This window comes from Castor canadensis, chromosome 11 (genome assembly GCF_047511655.1).
Source record: "Castor canadensis chromosome 11, mCasCan1.hap1v2, whole genome shotgun sequence".
In the NCBI taxonomy this organism is placed as follows: Eukaryota; Metazoa; Chordata; class Mammalia; order Rodentia; family Castoridae; genus Castor; species Castor canadensis.
Genome location: NC_133396.1, coordinates 3,744,912 through 3,770,482, shown reverse-complemented (window position 1 = coordinate 3,770,482; position 25,571 = coordinate 3,744,912). Strand labels below are relative to the sequence as shown.

At 46.6% G+C, this 25,571-nt stretch overlaps 1 protein-coding gene and 1 pseudogene across 8 annotated transcripts in view; both read right to left on the bottom strand.

Annotated features, from left to right (window-relative positions):
• Cyth1 (cytohesin 1) overlaps positions 1-25,571 on the bottom strand; it is an 84,314-nt gene that overhangs the window by 4,619 nt on the left and 54,124 nt on the right. For 4 of the 8 annotated variants that reach the window (XM_020158110.2, XM_074044997.1, XM_074044995.1 and 1 more), the window contains exons 2-10: positions 20,076-20,158; positions 18,655-18,719; positions 14,324-14,390; positions 13,902-14,020; positions 13,466-13,546; positions 12,607-12,719; positions 11,535-11,683; positions 11,094-11,206; positions 5,933-6,011 (exon numbers count right to left, since the gene is read on the bottom strand). In XM_020158110.2, coding sequence (XP_020013699.1) covers positions 5,933-6,011; positions 11,094-11,206; positions 11,535-11,683; positions 12,607-12,719; positions 13,466-13,546; positions 13,902-14,020; positions 14,324-14,390; positions 18,655-18,719; positions 20,076-20,158 — 869 coding nt within the window. Of the gene's footprint in view, positions 1-5,932; positions 6,012-9,002; positions 10,759-11,090; positions 11,207-11,534; positions 11,684-12,606; positions 12,720-13,465; positions 13,547-13,901; positions 14,021-14,323; positions 14,391-18,654; positions 18,720-20,075; positions 20,159-25,571 lie in introns of those variants that run through there. The other 4 variants (XM_074044992.1, XM_074044993.1, XM_074044999.1 and 1 more) reach the window with 3 other exon arrangements.
• On the bottom strand, positions 9,775-9,869 carry LOC141414373 (U6 spliceosomal RNA; annotated as a pseudogene).

The following is a 25,571-nucleotide window of genomic DNA, read 5'->3' as shown; positions in this document are numbered from 1 at the left end:
GTAAGGCACCTGAGCTCAGATCCAGAAGAACTACACACCTCGCCTCTACCCCAACTGGCCCTCTCAGTGCTGCCCGCTCATCCGCAAAGGCGCCAGCCATGGCATGCCTTCACCCCTAACAGTCACATATGCATAGTTCTGAAAATTCAACCAGTTCTATGAGTTTTGTAAAAGTAAAAGTCTTTCAGCCATTTCCTCATCCCCTATGGCAGTGATTTTCAACTTCTTTAAGCCAATTCTTTTGTCATTTACCTCTGAAGCTCACATCTTAAGATGCAATCACTTAGCTCTCACACGGCTTTTGTGGGCCCCACTTTGCTCTGCACACTGCCATGCAGCAGCCTGCTTTACCTGCCCCGCCACCTTTTATTAGGGGAGGTGCTTCTTTTACTTATTTTTCTGTTAACCTTCCACCCAAATTAGCTGCACGTTTGACCTCGTCAATACTTCCTTTCTTTTGCTAATCATGCCAGGAATCCTCCTAATTTCAGCTTCATGGCAGAACTCTCTCCTGCAGCTCTGTAACCTGCTGTACTCTGACTCTGGACGAGTATGCGGCCTTAAGGCCTAGGGAATTCATCACCCTTGAGCTCACTGTTCTTCCCTCCCTTGCCCTCCCAAGGCCTCGATTCCACAGCAAGGCTTTCCCAGTGTTTACTGAGTATCCTCAGGTTGGCAGAACACATCCTCCACCAGAGTCCTGAGAGGGGTGTTGTTGGGTTCCACTGTTGAGATCTCACTGGGCAGGGAGTGCTTTTCCTTGACTGACAGTTTGGCTGGGTACATCAGTCTAGGTGGAAATACCACCTTCCAGAATTCTGCAGCGTGGCACCCCAGTCTTCAGTTCTCAGTACTGCTCTGTCCTAGGTTATCCCGCCTGCTGATGCTGTTCTTCTGTCCTGTGTCCCGAGACTCCGTAAGGACATGGACTTGGTGTGCACTTATTTCCAGCCATTATGCAGGGCAAGTATTTTGTCAAGGACCATCTCCTTTTTGCTCTTTCATCCTCTCCAGTACATGCGAAAACTCCTGAACTAGTTCATCTTTAAAAAAAAAAAAAAAAAAAAAACCTTTCCTCTATAAGTTTCCATCAGTTTAAAGATTTTACTCTTCCTGAAAGATTTTCCTGATGCTTTTCTTCCAACTCTTTATGGAGATTTTGTGTCTGGCACTGTTTTGATTTCCAAGAGTGTGGAGGCTTCCTTTCCGTGCAGAGCTCCCAACTCACTGCCTGGTGCTTTGGTCTCTACCTGCTCAAGCCTCAAACATCTGAGGCTCTGGTTGTGTCACTTAAGAATGGGGGACTAAGAGCTGACTGGGCTTCTGAGCTGTGGAGTGTGAGTGTTTGTGGGGATCTACTTAGGATCTTTATTGTCCTCTTGTAGCACAGCAGTCTGCCCTTTGCCTACAAGTTACAGCTAAGGCGCTGTGTGCTAGAGGCAGTGGGGAGAAGGTGCCCCAGTTTACCTAATCCTATGTACATGTGACAGTGCTGAGTGTCCCTCAGAGACCATGGTGTTCCCCTCTAAGAACAGGTTCCCAGATTTCTGCCCCTTGCAGGGGCACTCAGGACCTGCAGTGAAGGAGCTAGCCATGCTGTCCCACACCAGTGTCCAGTCAGTCTCCCTTACCACAGCCTCCATCCTTCTCGCTCTGCTCTCTAGGTTCTCTGGTGCCTGAACCTCTTGAGGATTCTGCTGTTTAACTGGGTTGAGTGGTCACCAGGTGCCTGTGCACCTGTGTGGGCTAAGAGCTGTCATAATGCAACCCTAAGTGAGGATGTGACCTCACCCGCACCTGGACAGGGGCCTGAAACATCGGGTTACAGTGTGTGGCGCAGGATGGGCGGTCTGGATGTGAGGTGACTGTAAACCAGAAGGACTCATGCATAGCCTTCTGTCCTTGAGTGGGGACCAGCTCATAAGGAGAACCATATAACCACCTGGGGAGTCCACTGGGGACAATGTCACTTGTCCATCCTAGCACATTGCTCACCACATGGCCCTCTGGCTCTCCTCCTCACAGTCGCCCTGTGAACCACCCATGTCCTCAGGAGCACACTCACCCCGCGGGAGGTGGAAGGCAGACCACTTAGAATTGCTGATTCCAACTCCTCAATGTTAGGCTCCCTGGCAACAATGTGAAGTCCCCAGTATTAAACGGCCCCTACCTGAAACTTTAACCTGACTGGCAGGGCTGGGGGCATGGCTCAGCAGGAGAGCAGGTACCTGGAATGTTCCATCCCGGCACCAAAAGTGAAATAAATAACTGCACCAAGTCTAGGAATAGATGTGCCATGCTTCCCTCACCACTGGCCACTTGTGGTCACCACAAGGACAGAATTAACAATGTCTTCTTTGACTTACTTTGACTTTCTTTACGGGCAATGGCCATTGTTTTTGTAAAAATAACATTAGCTCAATATAAGAGCACTTAAAATATTGTTGGAAAGAAAAAAGGGAAAAGGTTTAACAAAATTGCAAATCCAATCACTAATAAATTATCAGTGCTGACGGGGTGAAGTTATTTTATATATGTACAAAAAGGTAGAAAAATGGGTTTTGTGAAAATGGACTATTTTGCACGATATTTTTTATAAAACATATCCTATTAATTATACAGAAGTTAACAGAAGAAAAAACTGAAAAGTATTGAACTTCAAAATAGATGTTTTTTTGCCACAAGAGATGGTTCCCAAAATTGACCTTATTCAAATTAAACAAAACAAAACAAAAAAAAAACGCTTGACCTTTTAGTCATTCTTTTAAAAGTCATTCTTTAACAGTGCTTGCTGGCTCCTTCTTGAGCGTCTTTGCACCTTCCTTCCTTCCTTTCTCCTGGCTCTTGATGCCGTCTTCATTTGTACATCGCCCAGGTTCACAACCTCCACTTTGACCTGCAGCCACAACCTGTAGCTACTTAGCAGCAACTCAGGACAGCTCAGTAACAGTTCTACATTTAGGCATCACTTCTAAATATTTTAGCATTCAGAACTACTGAATACAGCTCTGTATTGCAGGAGAACTTGACAGCGGTTCTGTATTTCTATAAATTTGGTATCAGTTTTACATTTCCATATATACAGCTGTATGTGTGGGCTATTTCACATGGGTCCCACATTTCAGTGTATTGTGCCATCAGTTCTATACTTAACTGAATGAATTCGATGCCCAACATCAAATCTTCTACTTCCTCTTTCTCACTATGTCACCAGGCTGGACTGGATGTCACTGTGTAGCCCAGGATCTTCCTGCTTCAGTCTCCTGAGTGCTGAGATTACAGCTGTGCACCAAAGGCTCCTGGATGGCTCTCCCCTTCAGAACCGTGGGCTCACCCACCAACCTCGGGCATGAGACTCTGAGACCATGTGCTTTTTCCAGTGAGGAGGGGAGGACTCTGCTCAATACCTTGCACAGCTCCTGCAGGAAATGGCCTGGCGCCCAGCTTGCTCTTCTGATTCACAGATGCAGGATGCTATTTTTTCCTCCTTTTTGCAAGGAAATAACCAACTGACACATCCTATCTTTATTTTGCAGCCACCAAGTATGTTGGGGCTAGTCTTCTGTCCTCCGCAGGTTCGCTTCTCTCTGCTTTTGTGAACTTGTCTTTTTTACACACAATCTCTGTGGCAGGCTCAGGCCTTCCCTCCAGGCTAGTGACTGCATCTACAGCTGACCTGTTCCACTCCTTCAAGTTTGACTCATATGTGAATGAGGAGGTTACAATTCTATAGCCACACAGTTGTGTTAGAAATGCACGGCTTTGGCTCAGGATGGCTTGGGGTCCCAGCCTCCTGGTTCTGCCTGTTCAGTTTGTTCTGGTCACTCTCTGAGCACTCCGGACTCTCTTCCCCCAGAATCTCTGACACTGTGTCCCCCTAGTCACTCCCCATGGCTTGTAGTGGGTAGTGGAGGGATGGGTGCTTTGCACTCTAGCACTTCCTACGGTGTCCTGGCGCAGCTCATCTGGGACTCCTCAAGCTCGGCTGTCATGGGGCTGTGAGCGTCCAGGGCAGGCTGGCTGTACCTATTGGGAGTGGGTGCGGTGGCATCCGGGCAATTTCCTAATTGAATACGAGGTCCATTGCAGCAAGTAAGCATGTCCTCCCCTGATGGCCTCCATTGCTCCTGGTGCTGCTGCTTCCTTCTCTGCTGCCAGTGTAGAGGGCAGCGAACCAACTGGGCCCTTTCTGTGTCTGGTTGCTACTCCCCCCACTTATTTCTACTAGGTTTTTATTCTCTCGTCAGATAATTCTGCTATCTTTACCCTGCTGAGCCTTCTCTCTTCTTAGGAAAGGTTTTCATCTCTGCATTCCCACTGCTGCTGAGATGCTGACTGTGAACAGATAGTGCTGGTCTGGACTAAGGTGACCCACCATGGCCCGCTCTGTGAAGGACCCAAGACTCCAGAGTTGTTTAGCAGTATTCTAAGGGACTGCCCAGGACTTAGATGTGTAACACCTAGATGCATGTGTGTGTTTCATTTTCACCCACAGAACAAAAAAAATCCAAACAAGATGTTAAAGATGTTACTAATATAGACATCTTCAAGAACAGAGGCAAAATACAGGGTTTGGGGGTGACAAAACAAAAAGATATAATCAAACTGTTTGTTGTGGTATCTTGGGGGTGAAACAAGGACAGTCTTTCTTTTTATTATTTTATATGCTTGGATTTTATTACACTAATATCTGAAAAGATTTTAAATTCAAAAAGCAAAGCCAGTTGCAGAATTTGCATGGCATGAGTGTGGCCCCCATAACACACAAAACCCTGGTCAAGTGCTTCAGTGTCAGGATTTCCTGACACTGTCACCACTCGCTCCCTCTGTGAGCAGCCACGTGTGTCCTGTTCCCAGGGATGAGACCAATGCCACGTCTGAACCCAGAGACCACCTCCCCTCAAGGGCAGTAGCATGTCCAGGCACGTTACATTCCAGGGTCCTTCACATACAGAAGAACACAGAATTTTTACTTAAGCATCATTTTGGTTTCCATGTATGACAAATGAGACTTCCAAGCCTTAACCTCCCCACTGAAGACCCAGTCAGAGGACAAAAGCCAAGTGCTCCTCACTCAGTTGCCTTGATTTATTTCAAGGGCTTGGGAGTCCAATGTGCACACAGACCAACCTGTACTCTAAATGACCAAGTGTGGCAGGAATTCAAGGGTGCCAAGTCACCAGTACGAGGAGCCTTGGTCTAAGCACCACCCCAACCTGCCTGCTTTTGGGTCTTCTTCACAGGGGCTCTGAAGAGTTTTATTGTGTAAGTCTCACTTTCAAGGCTACTGTTACAAAATGGATGTACATGACACACTGGCAGCTGTTAAGTCTCCCCCACTGACTGAAAAGCAACGGAATGTCCAGGCTTTAAGGAAACCTCAATTTCCTTATACTCCAGGGAATTTCAGTTTAACTTTTCCATCTTGTGTCACTTCCTTTTCCTCCACTTTGTATTTTGCCCCTTGGGCTATTTCTTCTGCATTAAATCCTTCAGTGCTTCTGCCACTTCAGACCTGAGTTCCCCAAACTACGATTATTTTGTCTTTTCATGTCCTTTTCAGTAGGATACAAACTTTCTTGGCAACTGATCTGACTTTATTCTTTTTAGCCCAGCTCCAGACCAGCTCCTAACACTGTGTGTAATGTCCTTTCTCCTCTTTTCTCTGGCCTTCTGTCTATTGTCCCTTCTGCACCAGATTCTGGTCTGAGCCACAGCTCAGGGAAGGCACTCCACATGCTAATAAGGGCTCCCATTCTGAGAGCTACCTTAGTTCCTCCATTTGGCTTCAACTTCGCCCCAGCCCACAGGAAGCAGAAAGACGAACTCGACTGTCTTTCCAGTGTCCCCTCTCACCATGTTTGGCTGGAATGGCTTAGAAACAGAGGACTGACTAGCCCGTCCTGCCTAAGGCCAACAAGCAGGTGCTCACCGTGGTGTATTCAAAGTAGTACAGGCAGTTGTCGGTCAGAATGAACCAGCGTCTCTTCCAGGTCTTTACCCTGCCACCTGAGGAGCAAAAAGAGACGCACATGGACGATGGACACCCAAGACGAGTGCAGGCGCCACAACACACAAAGCTCTTCTTGGGCAGGGTGAGGGGCGGGGTGTCAAAACACTTAGACCATGGCAAACTCTATGTCAGTGACAAGACACAGCCAAGACAGAAGCATCTTTCACAGAGTGAAGTCTATGGTATGAGCAGAGCAAGCACATCCATGATACCCTGAGATGAAATTTGACAGCAAGACGACAGCATGGGTTGGGAGGAGAACCCAGGCAATCATGACAGGCAATGCAAGTGAGCCTGGGCTAGAAAAGCCACCGAAGCCTGCACAGCAGAGACAGGCAAGGAAAAGAGGAGGGGCAGGGTCAGCACCCAGTGCAGGCTATGCTGCTGCTGGCCACCAGCCAGGTGCCTCAGAAGGCTCCGGGAAATGACAGGATCGAGGAAATAGGAAGTGAGGCGCCATGATCCCTTCAAATCCAAATGTGGTTTCCCTGGAACGTGGGACCCAATTCCTACAGTTTGACCCTCTACCCTCCAGACCACAGTGAATTTCTACCCTGGCAATTAGCCCTCTGGGCTAGTGTCCTGAAAACAAAATCTCCCGGGTCCTGGGTGTGAACCAAAGTGGGATTCTTTACCAGGAGAGAATTGGCTTGTCTGGGAGGTCAGCCCAGGAGCCTTTCCACTTGCAGACCCATCCTGCACTGGTGATGTAAGGAGTTAGAGGAGGTGGCCATGAGAGCTGGAAGATGAGCACTGATGGTGGAGGCTGGGAGCTGGTGATGCCTCCCTTACCCCTTTTAGTATTCTTAGTATTAAATAAGCAAAATATGGGGGTGGCAAAATTACACTGAGTCTGATACTAAGGAAGGATGTGCTTAACTGTGCCCAATTTGAATGAAGCCACAGCCTGTCTGCATCATGGCCTGAGCTCCTCTTTCCCCCCACTTACCTCAGGTCATGAGCCATCCAAAATTACCCCTGGGCCTTCCCACGCTGAAACGCTTGTGGCATTCCACAATCACACCCTGAGCCCTGTGCCTGACCTTTGCTAGGATCAGCCTGAGAGAACATGGCTTCTCTAATCTCTAGGGGGGGCAGGCCTTGAGGGACCCCTGTCATGCAAGCTCTCTTGTCCTCCTCACAAAGAGACAAGCAGAGGACAGCACTCCAGGGACCCTTTCCAAATGTCAGGACCTGCCTGCAGGCTCACCCAGAAAAACCTAGGAGGAATGTGCCAGTATCAGGAAGGGAAGAAAAGGGCAAGAAGAAGAGCATAGGACTTGGGCCTTTAGGGCCATTTTATAGCTCTGCTTGGGTGTCTGAACCCTAGTGGGGGATTAGGTGACAATCATTAACTGTAAGATTCTAAATGACACAGACCCAGGTTACCAGAGGGAGTGTGCCACAAGCAAGCCCCTGCTGCCAGTGCCCATCCAGTGTGGGCATAAAGCGGTGAGGCTTCTTGCCCCTCTTCACTGTGATTTGTTTTATGTAAGCACCCCAAAGATTATGTGTCATGAATAAGAAAAACCCATAAATGGATAATATGACATGCATGTGGAAAACAGGAAAGGCTGGGCAGAAATTAAAACAAATGAGGAGGAGAAAGAAGACAAGGAATACATTCAGACTTGGAGCCAATCTGTTCTTAAAAAGGAATGCCCCACCCCCATTCAGTCAGGGCTTCCGTCTTCCAGCCTCCCAGGCACACAGGGATGATCAACCCATGCTGACCTCCCATGCACACTGTCACAGGACACTACCCTGGGATGACTGGGGACTTAAGAGAATGAAGGAAAAAGCGGGTCAGATGCTGAAAGGAACAAGATGGCAGGAAATCAAGGAGAAAAAGCAAAGCTGCCTGATTATGAAGCTTGGTTATCTCCCCTGGACACTCTGCTGAGTCACAGAGCCCTCTACCATGAAGCACCAGCATCGCTGCGGGCCCACAGGGAACACTTCCACGTGGAAAGAAAAACAGACATGGAACAAGCAGACAGGTCAATGTGCACCTAGGACAGTCCCTGTGGAACTCACAGGACCCCTTCCTCTGCAGGCTTCTCATGCCCTCCTATGACCCCCTTAGACAGAAGGGCCAGACGCTGTCTTCCCAGCCATTCAAGCAGTCTGGCTGGTTGCTCTCTCCAGGGTGGCTCTGCTCAGGTCTTGCTTAGGCACAGACCTAGGGAGTTCTTTGGCTCCCCAAATGTTTCTCCTTTCTTGGAAATGGAGAGTAGACAGATAACCAGCAACATAACTATGAGGCCACTTTTGGGTTTTAAGGATGACTCATTGAAAATGAGGAGGGTGAAAACCAAAAGAAAACAAACAAAAGAGCCAGGACTGTAAGACTCTTTCTTCCCTGATACCCAGGAAATGGAACCGAAAGACTGTAGATAGAGTTTTCTGATTCTGAAGTTTTACACACTTAGCTTGGCATCATTTTGGGTTTGGGAAATACCACTTTCCTTTTTCAAGCAAAGGTGAAGTCCTAAGTGTCATCTAATTTTCTGAATTTGCTTGTCATCATGGAATTAGAGCCCATGGCTTTGGCAAGTCAAAATTTCCCCTCACTTCTCCTTCCTCCTCTTTCTCACTTCAGAACGTGCTTTCAGCCAGCTGACTCAGGGCGGTGGATGCGAATTTAACAAGCACAGCGTGTGCCTGGTCCATCATCTCATGGGCATGCGGGGAGCACGCTCTGCCTCTGCAGCCCCTCCACTTCCTGCGTTCCGTCCAGTTATTCAGCATCTTTGTAGCAGCCTGGTGCACTACATCCTCCTCCACCACGGGAAAACAGAATTGCTCCGAAACCCCAGCCTAGCCAGTTCCCTAGGGACTGTACAGTAAGTTAGAAGCAGCATTAACACTACCACCAGCAATTAAAAAACAAAATAACCAAAAATAACAAAATAAGAAAACGCTGCAGCAATGAGAGTGGCCTGAGCAGAGCGAGCGAGCAGGTTGCGGGGTTACATACCTCCTGGAGTTTGGGGCAAGGAAAAGGAGAGCCAAAATCATGGAAACATACAAATGAGGGAGAAAAGAAAATTAAAACAAAGAAATTAAACCCGATTTCTTAATCTTCAAGCGCATGTATCAGTCACATTCATGTCTGCCTGGGGAAGGAGCTGAACCTGAAAATGCTGAAGGGCAAATGATCTCCCATTGCTATGTGGTGGTCTCATCTTACAGGCCACATCCCATTTGGCAAAGGCAAGATTTGAGACAATACCTAAAACTTGGCCTCAATGATGCCACAAATCTGCTTTTATAAGGCCAAAGTTTATTAGCAAAGAGCAAGAAGAGTACTTCAGGGAGAATTAAATGTCTTTCTTTGGAGGGCTGTCACTTTTTAAAGCGTGTGCAGGAATGCACACACGTGCACCATGAGTGTACATGGATATGTGTATACACAAGAATACGCATGTCATGACTGTATGCATACAGGAACATACACACACAACCAAAGACGGCTGGAAGTTCTGCCTTCTGCAGCACACACACGCAGGGGTGATTCTAAGTGTGCCACAATGAAAATGCGTTATAAGAGTTTAGAAAAAGTAACTCAGTGATCAAAAAACAGGTCCCATATTTAGCTAAACACAAAAAAACAATTGTTGTTTTGAGGCAGGGTCTTGCTGTGTTGTCCAGACCGGCATCGGGCTCCTGGGCTCAAGAGATTGGCCTGCCTCAGCCTCCCTGAGTAGCTGGGACTACAGGCACAGACAATTATGCCTGGCTTAGATTTTTTTATTTTTAAAAATGTGGGATGCTTCATGAATTTGCATGTCATCCTGGTGCAAGAATCAAGATAATCTTTGTTCTAATTTTAGTATCTGAGCTGTCAAAGCTAACACTCACAATTAGCATTTAAACAAATTTCCCTGGGGGTGGGGGGGGAAGTAAATCGAAACTTAGATACACTTAAAATTTCCAGTGCATTTCTTTTTAACTATCTGTTTGGCAAAAAGGATTCAGAGCAGGTTGCCCACTGGGTTAATAACTTTAGAGCTTAACTTCAAAGATTCTACTGGCTTCAAGATTTATGAAATGTTGGCCAATTCAAGAGAAATATAAGGCACAAATGAATTAAGCCTTATCATTATGTATAAACACAAGGACTTGGGCTTGTCATAGGAAATGCAAGCCCTATGTCATCTGGACCAGTCAACAATAATAAAAGATGCTGTTTGAGCCTTCCTGGATGTGTCATAACTGCCAAGAGAGCAATTGCTGCTAATCACTGGGGCAAGTAATGGAGATGGGACAGGAGGGGTGTTCCAAAGGACACCCCTACTAGTGTGGGTGGGCCCCAACTTGTCACAGCCACACAGAAGAATACAGAAGCGTGCTCTCTGTGGCTGAAAGAAATAGACACCATTATGTCCAGAGCCTACAGACCTCTCTAGGCGCTAGAACAACCGACAAGATGATCACATGTGGACACGAATGTGCATGGAGACCAACAATTTTCTCCATTTGTCTGCTCTGTCACCTGCCCGCCATGCATGGCCATTAATTCAGCAATGCAAGCTCCCTTTGGAAGGCACTTTTGACTTCTCAGAATGACAAAGTCATTAATGTGCTGATGGGGATCGGGAAGGGCAGGCCGCTGGGGAGAATGAGTGAGAGTGCTGTGGATTGCGTTGCAGCCAAGGGCTCTAGGTTGCCATGCACACTGCCTGTGGGAGCCAGATGCAGAGGAGGTGATGATGTGCTGGGGGCAGGAGCGCCAGGGACATCTGGGATGGGAAGTAGAAAGATGGACATGGCTGGTCACCCACCCAGGGTAAGGGGGTAGAGGGCCTCGGGGAGCTACCTGAAAGAACCTGGACATCGATTTAAGAGGGCAATGTTCATAAGAGCAAAGCCTGTCCCCAGGGGTCTTGTGCCTGTGGGGCACTGGCTGTGCAGGTTACTTCTTTTCTGGACACAGACCTTTGTTACAGCAGATCCCATGGCGGAGTCTCATCAGGATGCCTGTAACCTGCCCCTTCCCCATACCACGAGCCTGTGCCTACACAACCTTTCTTCTTGAGTTTCTGCTGCAGGAGTCCCAAACCAGGGGTGTCACTTACCGAGTTTCAGCAGCCAGCCTTCTCGGTCTGGATTGAAGAAAGTGTGAGTGAGGTCATTTCCATCATCTTCTGGGATCTTAAAGGGCTCATTTTTAATGCTTTCATATAGATTCTGGGATAAAAGATGACATTGCATGTCTCTGATTCTAGAAGAGTCTTTCCTTCCTACCTTTCTCTGTACTCATTCCATAGCATTCACTCTGTGCCTACAGTAAACCATGTGCCCTGCAGGACTGAGCCTAGGAAGTACACACCATCTCTGCTCTCCCCTGCTGATTCTTATCTGGGCTTTGCTACCAACTTCTTAGTGAAATACACATAATTAAATGAATGAATAGAGCAGGCACCCGATAACTTGTACATCTTTTTCTTCTCCTACAAAAACAATCTCCTTTCAAGGGAACTCTCTCACTGAAATGAAGCCTCTTTGGCAAGCTCACCCGCAGTAGCTCCTCAGGCAGGTCTCCCCCGTCATTGATGCCACGATTCATGGCAATGAACCTCTCCACAGTGGTCTTGTCTTTGACATTGGGGTTGTGCAGGCTGGTGTTCAACATTATGATGGCAAAGGAGAGGACATAGCAAGTGTCTAGAGAAGAGAAAAGTGGAGGGGTGATCAGAAACCCACTCAGAAGGACAGGACGCAGAGATGAAATCAGAAATATTGAGTCATGCTCCCACAAAAGTGGGATGGACCCTATGTAGACTTGCTCTCAGGCATATGCTAGCTGAAAGGCGAAAGGCTTGTGAAAGCACAAAAAGTATTTTTTTTTTCAGATTCAGAAGGAGAACACAAGCACTGTAAGAAATATGAAAAACAGTACAAAGTATAAAAGAGAAAATACAAATGACCTGTAATCCTACTAGTTAGTAATACCTTGTTTTATTTCTTCTACAGTAATATGCCTATGTGTGATAAATTACAAATGTATCTCACAGACACACTGTAACAAAAATGAAATCAAACAATATTTTTCCTAATCTCATTTTCCCAACAAAATTTTTTATAAAAACAGGATTTCTTTTTTTTGGTGACAGAGTCTTACTGTGTAGTCCAGGCTGGTCTTAAACTTGAGAGCCTCCTGAGTAACTATTAACACACATCACTGTGCCCAACTTCTCAGACAGGTTTTTTTTGTTTTGTTTGCAGTACTGGGGATTAAACCCACAGCTTCAGTTTAGCCAGTTAAACTATGTTCCCAGTCTAGAGCATGACTTTTAAGTTAGTATGTCAGAGATACTAGAATTTTTTGTGTGTGTGTGCTTGCTGGGGATGGAAGCCAGGGCTTTGTACATGCTAGACAAGTGCTCTGTCACTGAATCACACCCTCATCCTTCCTCGTGCCTTAGTATTGGACTTCTGGACCACTTCCAACCTTTGACTATGATAAACATTACGGACACTATTAAGTAAGTGTCCCTAGACATGACCTCATCCCTCTTGCTCTACAAATTATCCAGTGCCAAGAACAGAACCTAGGAGAACCTGCAGGTAGGTGTCCCTTCACTCACCAGTGGACTGGAACACGCCATTGTTGCACTGACAGTACCGCTGGGCGAAGGCCTCCATCATTCGGTCAATCTTCTGGGCCTCCCCAGGGAGCCGAAAGCTCCACAGGAACTGCCTGAGGGGGAGACAGGGACCAGGTTCAGAACTTGGGGATATAATGCATTTGCCTGGGAATTGTTAAGCATGAGAAGACTTTGTTTTCTGATACAGTTACTGAGCAGAAGCAAACTTAACCACTGCCTGTCACTGTGACCTTAATCGAAAGTAAAGTGTTGAAGAAAATTAAAGATTCTCTCTCTCTTCCAAAGAACACTTCTCTTCTCAGAACAACATACCGGACTGAAATGTAGGCAAACAAACTCCATATGGGGTGGCAGGTCAAACCGTACCCAACCGATCCCTGTATGTCACAGAGAGACCTTGACCCATAGGTTTGATTCTGCCTTCTTTCATCTATTTAAAAGACAGCACAAATAATGATCTTATTTGTATCTACAGCAGTGAAAATACAGAAGGAAAACTTCTCAAAAGGCACAAAATAACAGATTTAGTAAAAAAACTAAGGTTTACTTTTTTCTTTCTCAAGTGAAATGAAATAGACCACTACCTATTTTACGGCAAGAAATTACAGGGTTCGAGACTGAACAGTAGCAAAGACTTAAGACCCCATGATGTCCCCACCCAAGGAAGCCTTGTACTCCATCTGCTCAGGGCTGGTCACCACATGCTTCCCTGACTGTGCAGTCTTTTCCCTCGAACACACCTCAAGACATGTGAACCATCCCCAGAGACACAAGCTCAGTCAAGTGGCACATGGACAGACATGCCAATGGGGCCTGCCTTGCTCTTGAGGATACGCACCGCAAAGCCTGGACGAGGTTCAGGTCAGTGAACTCGTGCAGCTCCACAAACGCATGCAGGACCTGGATGTTAAACTCATCTCTGCCAGGAGCAGACACCAGACAGAAAGAGGCACAAATCAGACACTGACGCCAGCTCCAAGAACTGTTCCGGTCCCCAGGGGCTGCTATTTCCATTTTGAGTCCCAGGGTTACACAGTCTCCCAACCCAGCCATTCACAATCAGGAGGATACCTGGCTTGCTCTGTCTACTGACTAAATAAGTAAGGTGATCCCATGTCCTCTGGGCAGACTAGCTGTTGTTCCCCATAGCACTTGTGCTCAACAGCAGAGCTGCGCGGTCACTGCTGCCTCAGGACCAAAATCTCCCCAGAAGCTCATTTCTTCATGTAATTCTTGATCACCTCTCTGGCAGACATGAGTCCTCCAGGCCTTACCTCTCCCCCAGGTAGTCACCGATGGCTGTTTTGTTGAGCCCTTCCCCTTTGTACAAGAACTGGGCGATGTCTTCACAAGTGTTCTTCAGCAGGTCATTCTCTATTAAGAACTGGATGCCCTGGAGAGAGATCACAAAGACCAATGATGTTGGCCTGGAAGAGCTAGAGGCAGGAGGAAGGGCAGAGGCGACCATGGGTGCTGACCCCCGCCATGGAGCAAGCATCTCATAAATACTCGCCCCCGCACACCCAGGGTCAGTGCGCTGCAATATAGGAACCCGGGCCCCAGACTAAAGACAACCAGGGCTCACCATATAACGTATGCTCTAGAAAATAGCAACTAGGAAAAACACCTTTGGAGTCCCATCTGAGAAAAGCCCTGTCTTAAAGTCAATGGACTCTGTTGCTTCCTTTTCACTCACCTTTTTAGGGTCCATGTTAAATTTCTTCCTGCCCATGGCTACCTGTTTGTTCCTCTGCATGTTTTTCCTGAAAGACAACCACCACAGCCATTAGTGTCCTGGGAGCAGGAGTTCTGGGAGATGGATACAGCCCATGTGTAGCCACTGACACAGAGAGATTTCTGAGACTACTTTGGGAGCTCATTTTCTCCTTCTATCTTACATCTGTGGTGTTCTTTTTTTATATGATTTTTTAAAACTTTATCAAAGCATAATTTACTTGTCACATAATACAATTTTAAGAATATACTTGTATGTATTTTAGTAAGCTTTTGATTATCATAATTAAATTTCAGAACATTTTTAATAGCCCAACAAATTGCTCACACCCATTTCCAGTTAGCCTTCATTCCTACTTCCATCCCCAGGCGACTATCAACCAACCTTCTGTCTCCATAGATTTGCCTATGCTGGACATTTCAGATGAGCAAACATTTCATAGCACTGGACTTTTTCTGCATTCTCTCTCTTTCTCTCTCTGGACCTTTCTGTGTGGTAGGCAAGCACTCTACTACTGAACTACACCCCAGCCCCAGCATGTTTTCAAGGTTTGTCCATGGTGTGGTATGCATCAGTTCTACATTCTTTTTTACTGCTGAGCAATATTCCACTATGCATACATATCACATCCATTTATCTGTACACCAGATGAACATTGAAACTGTTTGTAGTTCAGAGCCATTATGCACAAGCTGCTCTCACCATTTGTGTACGCTTCCTTGTGTGGACATGTATTTTCATGTCTTTGGGCGATACTCAGGGATGGGTGATGCTTTATATTTAACTTTTTAAGACACTGCCCAAATGAGCAGCAGTTTTCTTGACTGTGCCATCAGATAACTTCACAAAGTATGGTCCACAAACCAGCAGCCTGGGAACACATTAGATAGGATGTCTTGGTTCTCACTCACCCTCTGCCCCTTGGAACCTATGGAAGCCAATTCTGGCTCCGTCCAATCCCAAACATCAGCTCTGATGGCAGCCCCTGAACCGCTAAATCACTCAGAAGTTCCAGGGTGCAGCCCAGGAATATGTATTTTTAAAACCTCCTCCAGTAATTCTGATTTGCCTAAAATTTGGGAACCACTGCTGTTGATAACGGTACTTTTACAGTTTCAGAGAGCAAAAGACTTGTTCGGAACATCTTTACTTCTAAGTGTACAGAGGGGGGAGAAGCTCCTGTCTTGAGGTTTGGGAAACCTGAGGATGCCAGAAGCCCAGGACACGAGGTGACCAGGTCTCGTGGGAACAGCCACAGTGGGAAAAGGGAACTTGTAGTTTCACTTCTTTCCAGAAGACCAGGTTTCTGGAAATTCTTGTTGAATCTAAATGCTTGTCTGATCTTTTTTTTTTTTTTTCTAAATCCATGAAGATTACTTGGATGTGTATTTCCAAATAAAGGCCACAAGGACACAGCTGCTTTGTGAGTTTCTGTAGGGTGCTACAGAGGCTAGGTCATGCCAGCAGGGATCATTAGTGTCCTGTGCCTTGGTCTGCTCCCTAGCTGAAGGCTTCCTGTAGCTCCCAGTATGCCAAGGACAGACAGCCCAGACCTCTGCGAGTTCACATCACCACTTATACCACCCGGGACACTCACCAGTTTCCCATGGGTCAGCTAACATCTCCACCTGGCCAGCACTGAGACCTGCAGCACAGCTCAGCCAGGGTAGCCACTTCTCCAAGAGGCCGTCCCTGTCTTCCATACAGGAGCAGCCCTCAATAGGAATCCCAAACAAAAATGGCTACGGGATTGCTACAGTATCACCTTGGTTAACTGGTGCCTGTAAACTACAGGAAGTCTGAAATCCTGTAGCATGCAAACTGGTTAAACAGAATTTAGGGCATCTCTATGAAATGGTGGCATCATGCTTTGATTAAAAACAAGACGGCACTCCCATAGGAAAATCAGAATGAATGTGGTCTTGCCCGAGGAGCAAAGCCTGTCTGACAGATGCTGGGGTCTGTAGAACGGCTCCCCTTTTGGGACATTTGCTACTAGAAAACCATTTTAAGACATAAATAACAGAATTATGGCTCCCTGCCTCCCAACATCTGACACAGCTGTTGGGGGCGAGTCTTCTCATGCTGGTAAGCCAAGCGCTCCAGTTGCCTAACTTCTCAGACTCTTGGGGTTTCCTGTGGGTGCTCTGTGATAACCCACACAGAACAAGTCAGGTGAATGGTGCCCTGAATTCTGGATATGTGTCTGAGACATCAAATACACAGAAAGGAAATGAACCAAAATATTAACCACAGCTATTTCTACATAAGCAATCAACAGTTCTAACAAGTGGCCACCACTCCAACTACAGCCTGCTCCGATCTTCCCTAGGTACCCTCATGTCCCATTTTGGTCAGCTGTCCCACTGCAAGTCACCATTGTGAGTTCTGCCATCACAGCTTAGTTCTATCTGTGTCGGAGCCTTGTGAATGGAAGTTCAGTGGACACCCACTTCTCTAACTCAGCACAGCATGTGGGACCCGCCAGGCGGCTGCAGGCCAGTGGTTCTCTCCTCTGTATGGCTGGTAACTGTCAGTGATCTCGGCCCATTTACCTGGTCACCTGTTGGTAGGCAGGTAGGCTGTTTCCAGTTTGAGCATTTTCAATAAGAATGCTATCAACAGCCTTTACAGGTCTTTTTGTGGGCATGTGCTTCTTCTCTTGAGTGAACTGGCGGTTGAATTGCTGGCTGGGCACAGGTTTCTACCTATTTAATGTTCTAAGAAACTGTTCATCCTGCCGCACTCCCATCCCAGTGGGTGTGAAGCTGCAGTCATGGCAGTTTGGTGGTGCGTACTCTCATAACTACTGATGATGAGCATCTATTACACAGATTTTGTAAAATGTCTATTAAGGATTTCTGCCCATCTTTTATTTGGCTCTCTTTTTTTTTTGTCATTGAATTATTGTATGTGTTGTTATATATCTACTTGGATACACTGGAAGTACTTCCCCTCCTCTGTGACTGGCTTGTCCATCTCTTTCATAAGAAGCTTTAAATCTTGATGGGCTAGTCTAACTCATTCACTTCTTTCTTGCTTGCTTTTCTTTTTTTTTTTTTTTTTGGTGTTACAAGGACTTGAATTTAGGGCTTTGTGCTTGTTAGGCAAGCACTTTACCACTCTGGCCACATCCCCAGTCCTTTTCTCCCTTCGTTATTTTTCAGATAGGGTTCTGGGGATTTTTCTGTCCAAGCTGGCCTGGACCACAGCTCTTCTGTTTATGCCTCAGACATAAGTAGGAAGGGATACAGACGTGCACAGCCAAACCCAGCTTTTTGTTGAGATGAGCTCTTGCTAACTTTTTGCACAGGCCACCCTTGAACCTTGATCCTCCTCATCCCTACCTCCTGAGTAGATGGGATTACAGGCATAAGCCACCAAGCCAGGGCCCATCCATTTCTTTTGAGCTACAGGTTTTTTTTAATGTAAAGAAAGCTTTAACCCAAAACACAAGTGACAATTTTTAATTGAAAGGGATGCTCAAGCTACTTTCTGTGGAACCTGCAGCTCCACTCATGCTTAAAGGCACTGCCAATATGAATTTAAAACAGCAAATCAAATAGTCTTCTGAAGCCAGACAGGCAGGCTTAGGCTTAGAAAAATACAGACACGGGTGAAATGGAAACAGCCCGTTTACTGCATTAAGCAGTTAGAAAATGGTCTGGGAACCCCATTCAAAACTAAACTCTCAAAGTCACTAACATTTCATGTCATTAAAAGAAAAAACCCAAGGCTGGAGGTGTGGCTCAAGCAGTAGTGCTCCTGCCTAGTATGAAGCTCTGAGTTCAAACCCCAGTACTGAAAAAAGAAAAAGAAAAACCCTCAGAAATAGTCCTTGTCATCTTACACTACAGTTTCATTTCTGCATTCTCTTCTCAGGCATAAGTAAGCTCACAATTATACCTGACATAGCTGGGCCCACCAGCCCTTTAACTGTACTGGCAGGGTTCATTATGCTTTTCCTTTACGGAAGCAAAAAAGAACTTTAACAGACGAACACAGTGGACAGCAGCAGGGAAGGTACAGCAATTCACACAAAATTTGAAGAGCAGTTCCAGGCTCCCTGGAACCTCTGGAGTTCTTTAGTTTATTCTCACAGATGTAAAAGACTCCTTTATTCAGGATCCCTGCAGTGAAGGCTGGAGGCAGAGGGTGAGGTCTCTGCTCACTCGACCTGCAAGGGTGGAGAACCTACTCTGTCCTTATACATGTCATCTGTTATCTGCTCAGAGCTGGGTGCAGAGAGGCTGGACAGCCCCACGGCCCAGCAGACAGCAGGACAGACTCACCTCTCCTCTGTGGATCCCAGGCTTTCAATTTCATTAGCAACTTCTGCTATCTCGTCCTTCAGCCTCTGCAAAGGAACAGGGAGTTACCAGGAGGGGAGACACAGACCAAAGGGACACCTCTAAAGCCTCCTATGACTCCCTCTACCCAAGAGGCATAAAACAGAGCACAGTGAAACAACTAAGGCACAAGACAAAGTCCAAAACAGTACATTAGGAAAACTCGAGTACTCAACAAATACTGACTTGGCTCCTCCCAAACAGTAAGCACTCTAGCACTATAAAAGATGAAAAAGGTAACTCCTCGCCTCAGAGTTCATGGGCCAGGGAAGAAGTTCACAAGCACCAGTCGTACGTAAAAAGTGCAGATTCACCTTCAGAACAAATCTGCAGCTTGCCAAATACAAGTGTGACAAAAGGTCATGGGCACACTCTCGAAACCACTTGCCTGGCAGCTGGGCCAGTAGAGGCTGAGCTGAATCTACACTGCTGTTCCGTGGCTGCCAAAGAGAAAGTCCGACCACATCCACTGTCCATTCACCCCTGGACCACATCCACTGTCTACCCACCACCTTCCCCTTCTTACTGCACGGCCTTTCAGCAACAAAAGGGCCCAGCGAGGACAGATCCACTCCCCTGGCACTTACCAGGGGAACAGGAACCAAAGAATCATGGCAAACCACTGAGACACTCTCAGATTACCCAGAGCAATCAAGTTTCTTTCCCCTCACACTACACCTTCATGGGTTTTCAGGCCCCTCCTTTATCCCACCCCTGAAGTTTTACAAAGAATTCTAGTAACATTTGCTACTTATGGGCTAAAATAATCCAGTGCATGACTTGGATTATTTTGACTTGCTACCTATAAAGCTTGGCAGTTTTGAAAAGGAACTTGGGAAAACAATAAAATTATTATCACCACTAAGTATCTCTAAGAGACCAGAAATATGCTAAGTCCTTCCTAATGCCAGCTTGTTCAATCCTTAAAACAACTTGTGAAGGTGTTATCACTCTTGTCCTACATCTAAGAAACTGAAGCGCAAAGAACCAAAGCTCCATCTAAAGTCCCTCAGTGGGCAAGTGGCAGAGCCAGGACCTGTGTGTAGGGCCAACACACCTTGCTTACGGTGATATTCTACCCAACCGCCTTGGCCACTATGATTGCACAAGCCAGGAGGACTCTGCTTCAGGGTCACCCCTGCTCTGACAACTGGCAAGGGGGAGGGTGACTTTACAAGTCATCAGTCTCTCTGAGACCCGCTTTCTCAGTGTAAATCAAAGGTGATCACCTATACCTACACTGTTGAGTTTTAGCAAGTGCAGACCAAACGTGTGGAGGACACTCTATGAAGGCCACGCACAACTGCACAACTGGAGCGCATCGGTCCACCTCCAGCCATCCTCCTATCTCCATGCTCTCCTACCTGAATGTCAGCCAGCAGTTCCCGCTTCCTCCGCCTGATGTTCTCCAATTCTTGACGCTCCTCTGCCGTCAGATCGCTGGGAACTGCAAAGAGGAGAGAAATGCATCTCACCAAAAATAAAGAAAAATCCAACAACACTGGGGAGAAAGACACCAAGAAAGAAGACAGAAGCCAGTTTCAGATATGACTAGGAATCACTATGGCTCCAAATCTTGGCAGGTTAATCGAGAAAGGCACAATTGGCAGAAAGAGCAGGAGGGCAGATGTGAAGGTTCAATCAGGCTGGCTGTGGACCAACGCAGGTGGGTGTGAAATGTCTGCCGCTACCATCTGTCTGGGCCTCTGCTCCCTTGTGGGTAAGAGTGGAACAGCACCACCCGGTTGAGGTGAACTGCACAGGGAAAGCTGTCCTGATACCCTAAAGTGGGAATGGGAGATGAGTTGCAAAGCAACATCAATGGCTTTGCACCATTTTTCAGGGATGGGGTGGGGCAAAGAGTCTGTGTACACAGGAAAAAAAACGCAGAGAGAAACACACCAAACCGAAAACAGTGCTCAACTCTGGGGTCTGGAACTGTGGGGCCTTTCTCACTGCCCTAATCCCATCTATACGGTTTGAGTCACGTTTTAAAATGTGTTCCCATCATCCAAACACAGTTATTAATTCCCAGACCACAGTTCTGGGAATTCCCAGAGTTTTGTAGCCCTTGTCCATACACACTGGTGCTATGACAAATGCCCTCTGAGGTGACTTTCTGGGTGTGCTGTGGCAGCCAGGTGTCCACATGGAAGAGCAGGCACACCCAGTGCAGTCCACCACATCCCGGATCAGGTCACCTAAACAATTTGGGCCACATTTTGTCACTGATAAAATGGACAAGCCATCACCCATTTTAGAGGGCTGCTTTGAGGATGAAGCAAAGTAGAGCACACATGAGTCCCCTTACCCACAGAGAACTCGTTCCAAGAGCCCAGAGGATGCAGAGGCCATGAAGCCCACATGTGCAACATGTCCTTGACGCACACACTCACATCACCTCTTAATGCCTCTTCATCCTAACTCAGCACCAGCATGCACTGTGCTGCCCATTTGGCAGGCTGTGGTGTGGCAGCAAAACTGGCTCAAGTTTCCTTTTCCTTCCTCATAATTTCACAGAAAAGTCACAGACAGAAGGGACAAGCAGATGACACAGGTTTTCACTGTGTCACGCAGAATAGCACAAGATTTAAAGCTTATAAATTGTATGTTTCCATTTGATATTTTGGGCCACACGTGATCAAGGGCTACTGAAGCTGTGGATAAGGGCGGCAGCTCTACAAAGTGCCTCCAACCAGCCTGGCACTCAGTGGGTGCTTGTGTCCCTGCACCACAGGAAGGGGCTGTGTGGGGTCCTCTGTCCTGCAGCAGGCACACAGGAGAGTCAGAGCTGTAGTGTACAGTGTGGTGACCATGAGCCAGGTGACACTGCACACTGGCAATGTGGATGCCCAGCTTGAGTACTCATGTTCTCTCTAGAAACCAAGCATAATTTTACTTTAATCATATTTTACATTGATGATACACTGATATGCTAGTAACCTGATAAGCAAGACACACTGTTTAGCTCATTACACAGGGGCAACCAGGAAATAAAACTGCATTTGTGGCTCAAGTCAGATGTTCTGCACAGCATAGAGCTGAAATGCCACCTAGCTTGAGGGTGCAGCTAGGACTCACTGCCTGCCTTACACTGAGGCGCCATCCCCACATGTGGACAGCAGCAACTCCCCAGATACTTCATGAAGATCACTTAGGACAACAGAAGAGGGTAGAAACGAGAAAGAGAAGCCTGTGACCTGGGTAACCAGCTGCATTGGCAAAGCTGGTTTTCCTCCTTTACCCAGCTCCGCTCCCTCTCCAGGGAAGTGTCCTTTCAGCTTTCAAGGCTCACAGTAAGAAGTGCGTTTCATACTAAGACCGGAATTCCCGTGCACTAAATACAGGGAGGGAGGAGGGGAGGGAGGGAGGGATATTTAAAGATATTTCTTTAAAACAAGAAAGGAAACCAAGTGTGGTGGTACACCTCTGCAATCTCAGCACTCTGGAGGCTGAAATAGGAGGGTTATGAGTTTCAGGCCAGCCTGGGCTAACAAACCAAATCCAAACAAATAAAACCCAGACCAACCATACAACCAAAAAAAAAAAAAAAAAGAAATAAAAATCCACACACGACACTATCATAGGATGAGAGGAAGAGCTATTAGCAGAAGCGATTTCAATAAATTTCCAGAACAGAGAAAGTGAAGGAAGCTGCTAATAATTCTTTCACAATGCAAGTTTGAGACAGCTCCACCCGCCCCTGCCCCTGAATCCCTCTCCACCCCCAGCCTTGGCTATGTTGTTTTTGATACTCAGTATGGGCCTTAGACACATATGTATTTATATCCAGATGAAAAGTAAAACACCTAGACCAACCCTGGTGAGCAAGCTGCTGGCAGAGGGCTGGAGCCAGGCAGAAGTGCGGGGAGTCTGGGTAGCAAAGGAGGCCCTGGCCTGGTCAGCATAGCATAAAGCAAAGCCTCCCAGGTAAAGGCCTAGCCTTGCACAGGATTCCACATGCCCCACTGACCTGCAGCATGAGAAAGAAAAAGGTCACTGGAGCAAAGAAAGTTTGGGGCGGGGTGGGGGGGGGGTGGCAAAAGAAAATTTTAAAAGAATAGGAGATGGACCCTGGAAGCTCACTCCTGTAATCCTAGCTAGCTGGGAGGCTGAGATCAGTTCCAGACCAGCCCAGGAAAAAAAGTTTTCAAGACCTCATCTCAACACAAAAAAGAGGGGCATTGTGGCACACACCTATCCTCCCAGCTAGTAAAAAAAAAAACCTTAAAATATGAGGATCAAGGTTTAGTCCAGACTGGGTAAAAAGCGAGACCCGATCTCCAAAATAACCAGAGAAAAAAGGGCTGGAGACCCGGCTCAGGTGGTAGAGCACCTGCCTAGCAAGTGTGAAACCTTGAGTTCAAACCCCAGAACTGTCAAAAAGAATAGGAAACTACAAAAAAAGGGACAATTACAGAAAAAAGACACATTCATGCAAATTAAACATATTTTTGCCTCTCTAGTCCTTCCTCCCTAAATCAAGAAAGTCAAGAAAGGACTGAAAGACAAAGTAGAGGCATTCTTATAGAACAAAGAGCAAAAAGAAAAGACCTAAAATATAAGCAACAGATCAACTCACTCAGTATAGTAAAAAAATTTGAAGTTTCACAAAGAATAATTCACGACAAAAATTCACAAGTTCGAAGAGTAAATATCCTAAACCCTCAAAGAAGGTTACAGAGGGTGGCTCATCAGAAGAGGCTGACAGGTGTCAGGAAGATGGCAGTGACCCATGAGGACAGTGGAGTGGGGTCTTCAAAATTCTACATGAAAACTATCTTGCCCTAGAATTCTCAATGGAGTAGGAGGCAACTCAGTTGCCATCTCCCACACAGCACTCTGAAGAAGTGACTCAGAGGAGGAAGATGTGGCGCAAGAACGGGGCTGACTCGGGAACCTGAGGATGTCAGACTAAACTACTCACCTGGGGCGGACAGAGAAGTCAGAACAGGCCAGAGTGGAATGTGCGAAGGTCATCACAAAGAAGCAACAGACTGGAAACGAAATGAGGCAGCAGCTGGGAAACGTCTGTAAGGTGAGCAGGCATCATCTGGTCTAGTCTTAACAAAATGAAGAGTGCTTGAGACCAGAAAGACAAAGCGGAGGAATCTGCGCGGTGCCGAGCAACCAGGGAAGCTAGGACAGCTCCCAACGGGAGTCAGGGCCCATCCAGCCCTGGGTGAGCATGTTTACATTGTTGCAAACATTCTTGGCACTTTCAGAATCAACTTGTGGACAAAGTCAGAAAAGACATGTACGCTGAAGAGCAAAGCTATGCTGATGCTAACACAAAGGAAGAACAGCCCACCTCTGAAGGAGAACAGAGAGAAGCAGGTCCCCACTGCTTCCTTTTATAAAGAAGAACATAGACAGGAGGCAGAGGCCTGGGTGAGATCAGGATGTAAACACACTTATGAAGGTAAAAACAAAGGAGCTGAAAACTGTGACACACTATCAAAAATGGATGCAAGAAAATGAGATGAGCTGTATTCTTGTCCAGCATGGTGGAAGTCAGGAGATAATTGTGACATTGACAAAGTAATCAGCTAAAAACTTGGCAGCACCTACCAAAAGATGTAAAACCAGATAAAGCTCATTAGCTGTGGCTGCTCTGGGAGCAGAGCAGGTATGGGATGGAGCACGGGACACATGAAGTAAATACACATGTACACTATGACAACCTGAAGATGAAAGATAAAATGTTAACCCACGACTATGAGAGCAGACAGGTCTTCAGGGTCCTCACCAATCTGCCCCTAGAATAAACAAGATGATGACACTCGCTTATTCTGACCCAGTCTCCTGACGCTAACCACCTTGATCCCTAGTTATTCCTTCTTCTAGTACCAAGTAACCTCAAATTACAACACTACTTCACTTTTGGTTCAACAAATCATTTAAGGACTTGAAAGAAAAAAAGGCAATCAAGATCTCATCTTCATAGGAGTCTTGCTGGAGATGAAGGAAAGTCTACTATAATGTAAGCATTTCCCCTATATTGATAAACTTAGCACTATAACACCAAATCTTTTTTTTTTTATTCATATGTGCATACAAGGCTTGGTTCATTTCTCCCCCCTGCCCCCACCCCCTCCCTTACCACCCACTCCCCCCCCTCCCTCCCCCCCCCAATACCCAGCAGAAACTATTTTGCCCTTATCTCTAATTTTGTTGAAGAGAGAGTATAAGCAATAATAGGAAGGAACAGGGGTTTTGCTGGTTGAGATAAGGATAGCTATACAGGGCATTGACTCACATTGATTTCCTGTGCGTGGGTGTTACCTTCTAGGTTAATTCTTTTTGATCTCACCTTTTCTCTAGGTCCTGGTCCCCTTCTCCTATTGGCCTCAGTTGCTTTTAAGGTATCTGCTTTAATTTCTCTGCGTTGAGGGCAACAAATGCTAGCTAATTTTTTAGGTATCTTACCTATCCTCGTATCTCCCTTGTGTGCTCTCATTTTTATCTTGTGATCAAAGTTCAATCCCCTTGTTGTATAATACCAAATCTTTAATTCAAGCCTTCCTTCTCATGCTGCCCATGAGAAAAGAAATCTTGAAGACAAAATGCTTCAGTTCATTGAACACACAAAGAATTAATACTGTGCTGGGGTGCTGGGGGTCCCTGGTACCTGGGCTGGTGTCCTCGGGATGCTTTGACCCCCCACAACTCAGTGAGGGGAGGACAGGGAAGGAGAGTAGCACAGACATTCAGACATTCATGGCTACCCACTGGATGGCTATCTGTGTACACACCCCACAGAGCACTAGGGTTAAACTGCACAAGAGCACCAGCTAGGATGGGCCAGATGGCAGGAGACAAACAACTCCTCCCTCCCCCAACTGCCACGTGCTGCAGCC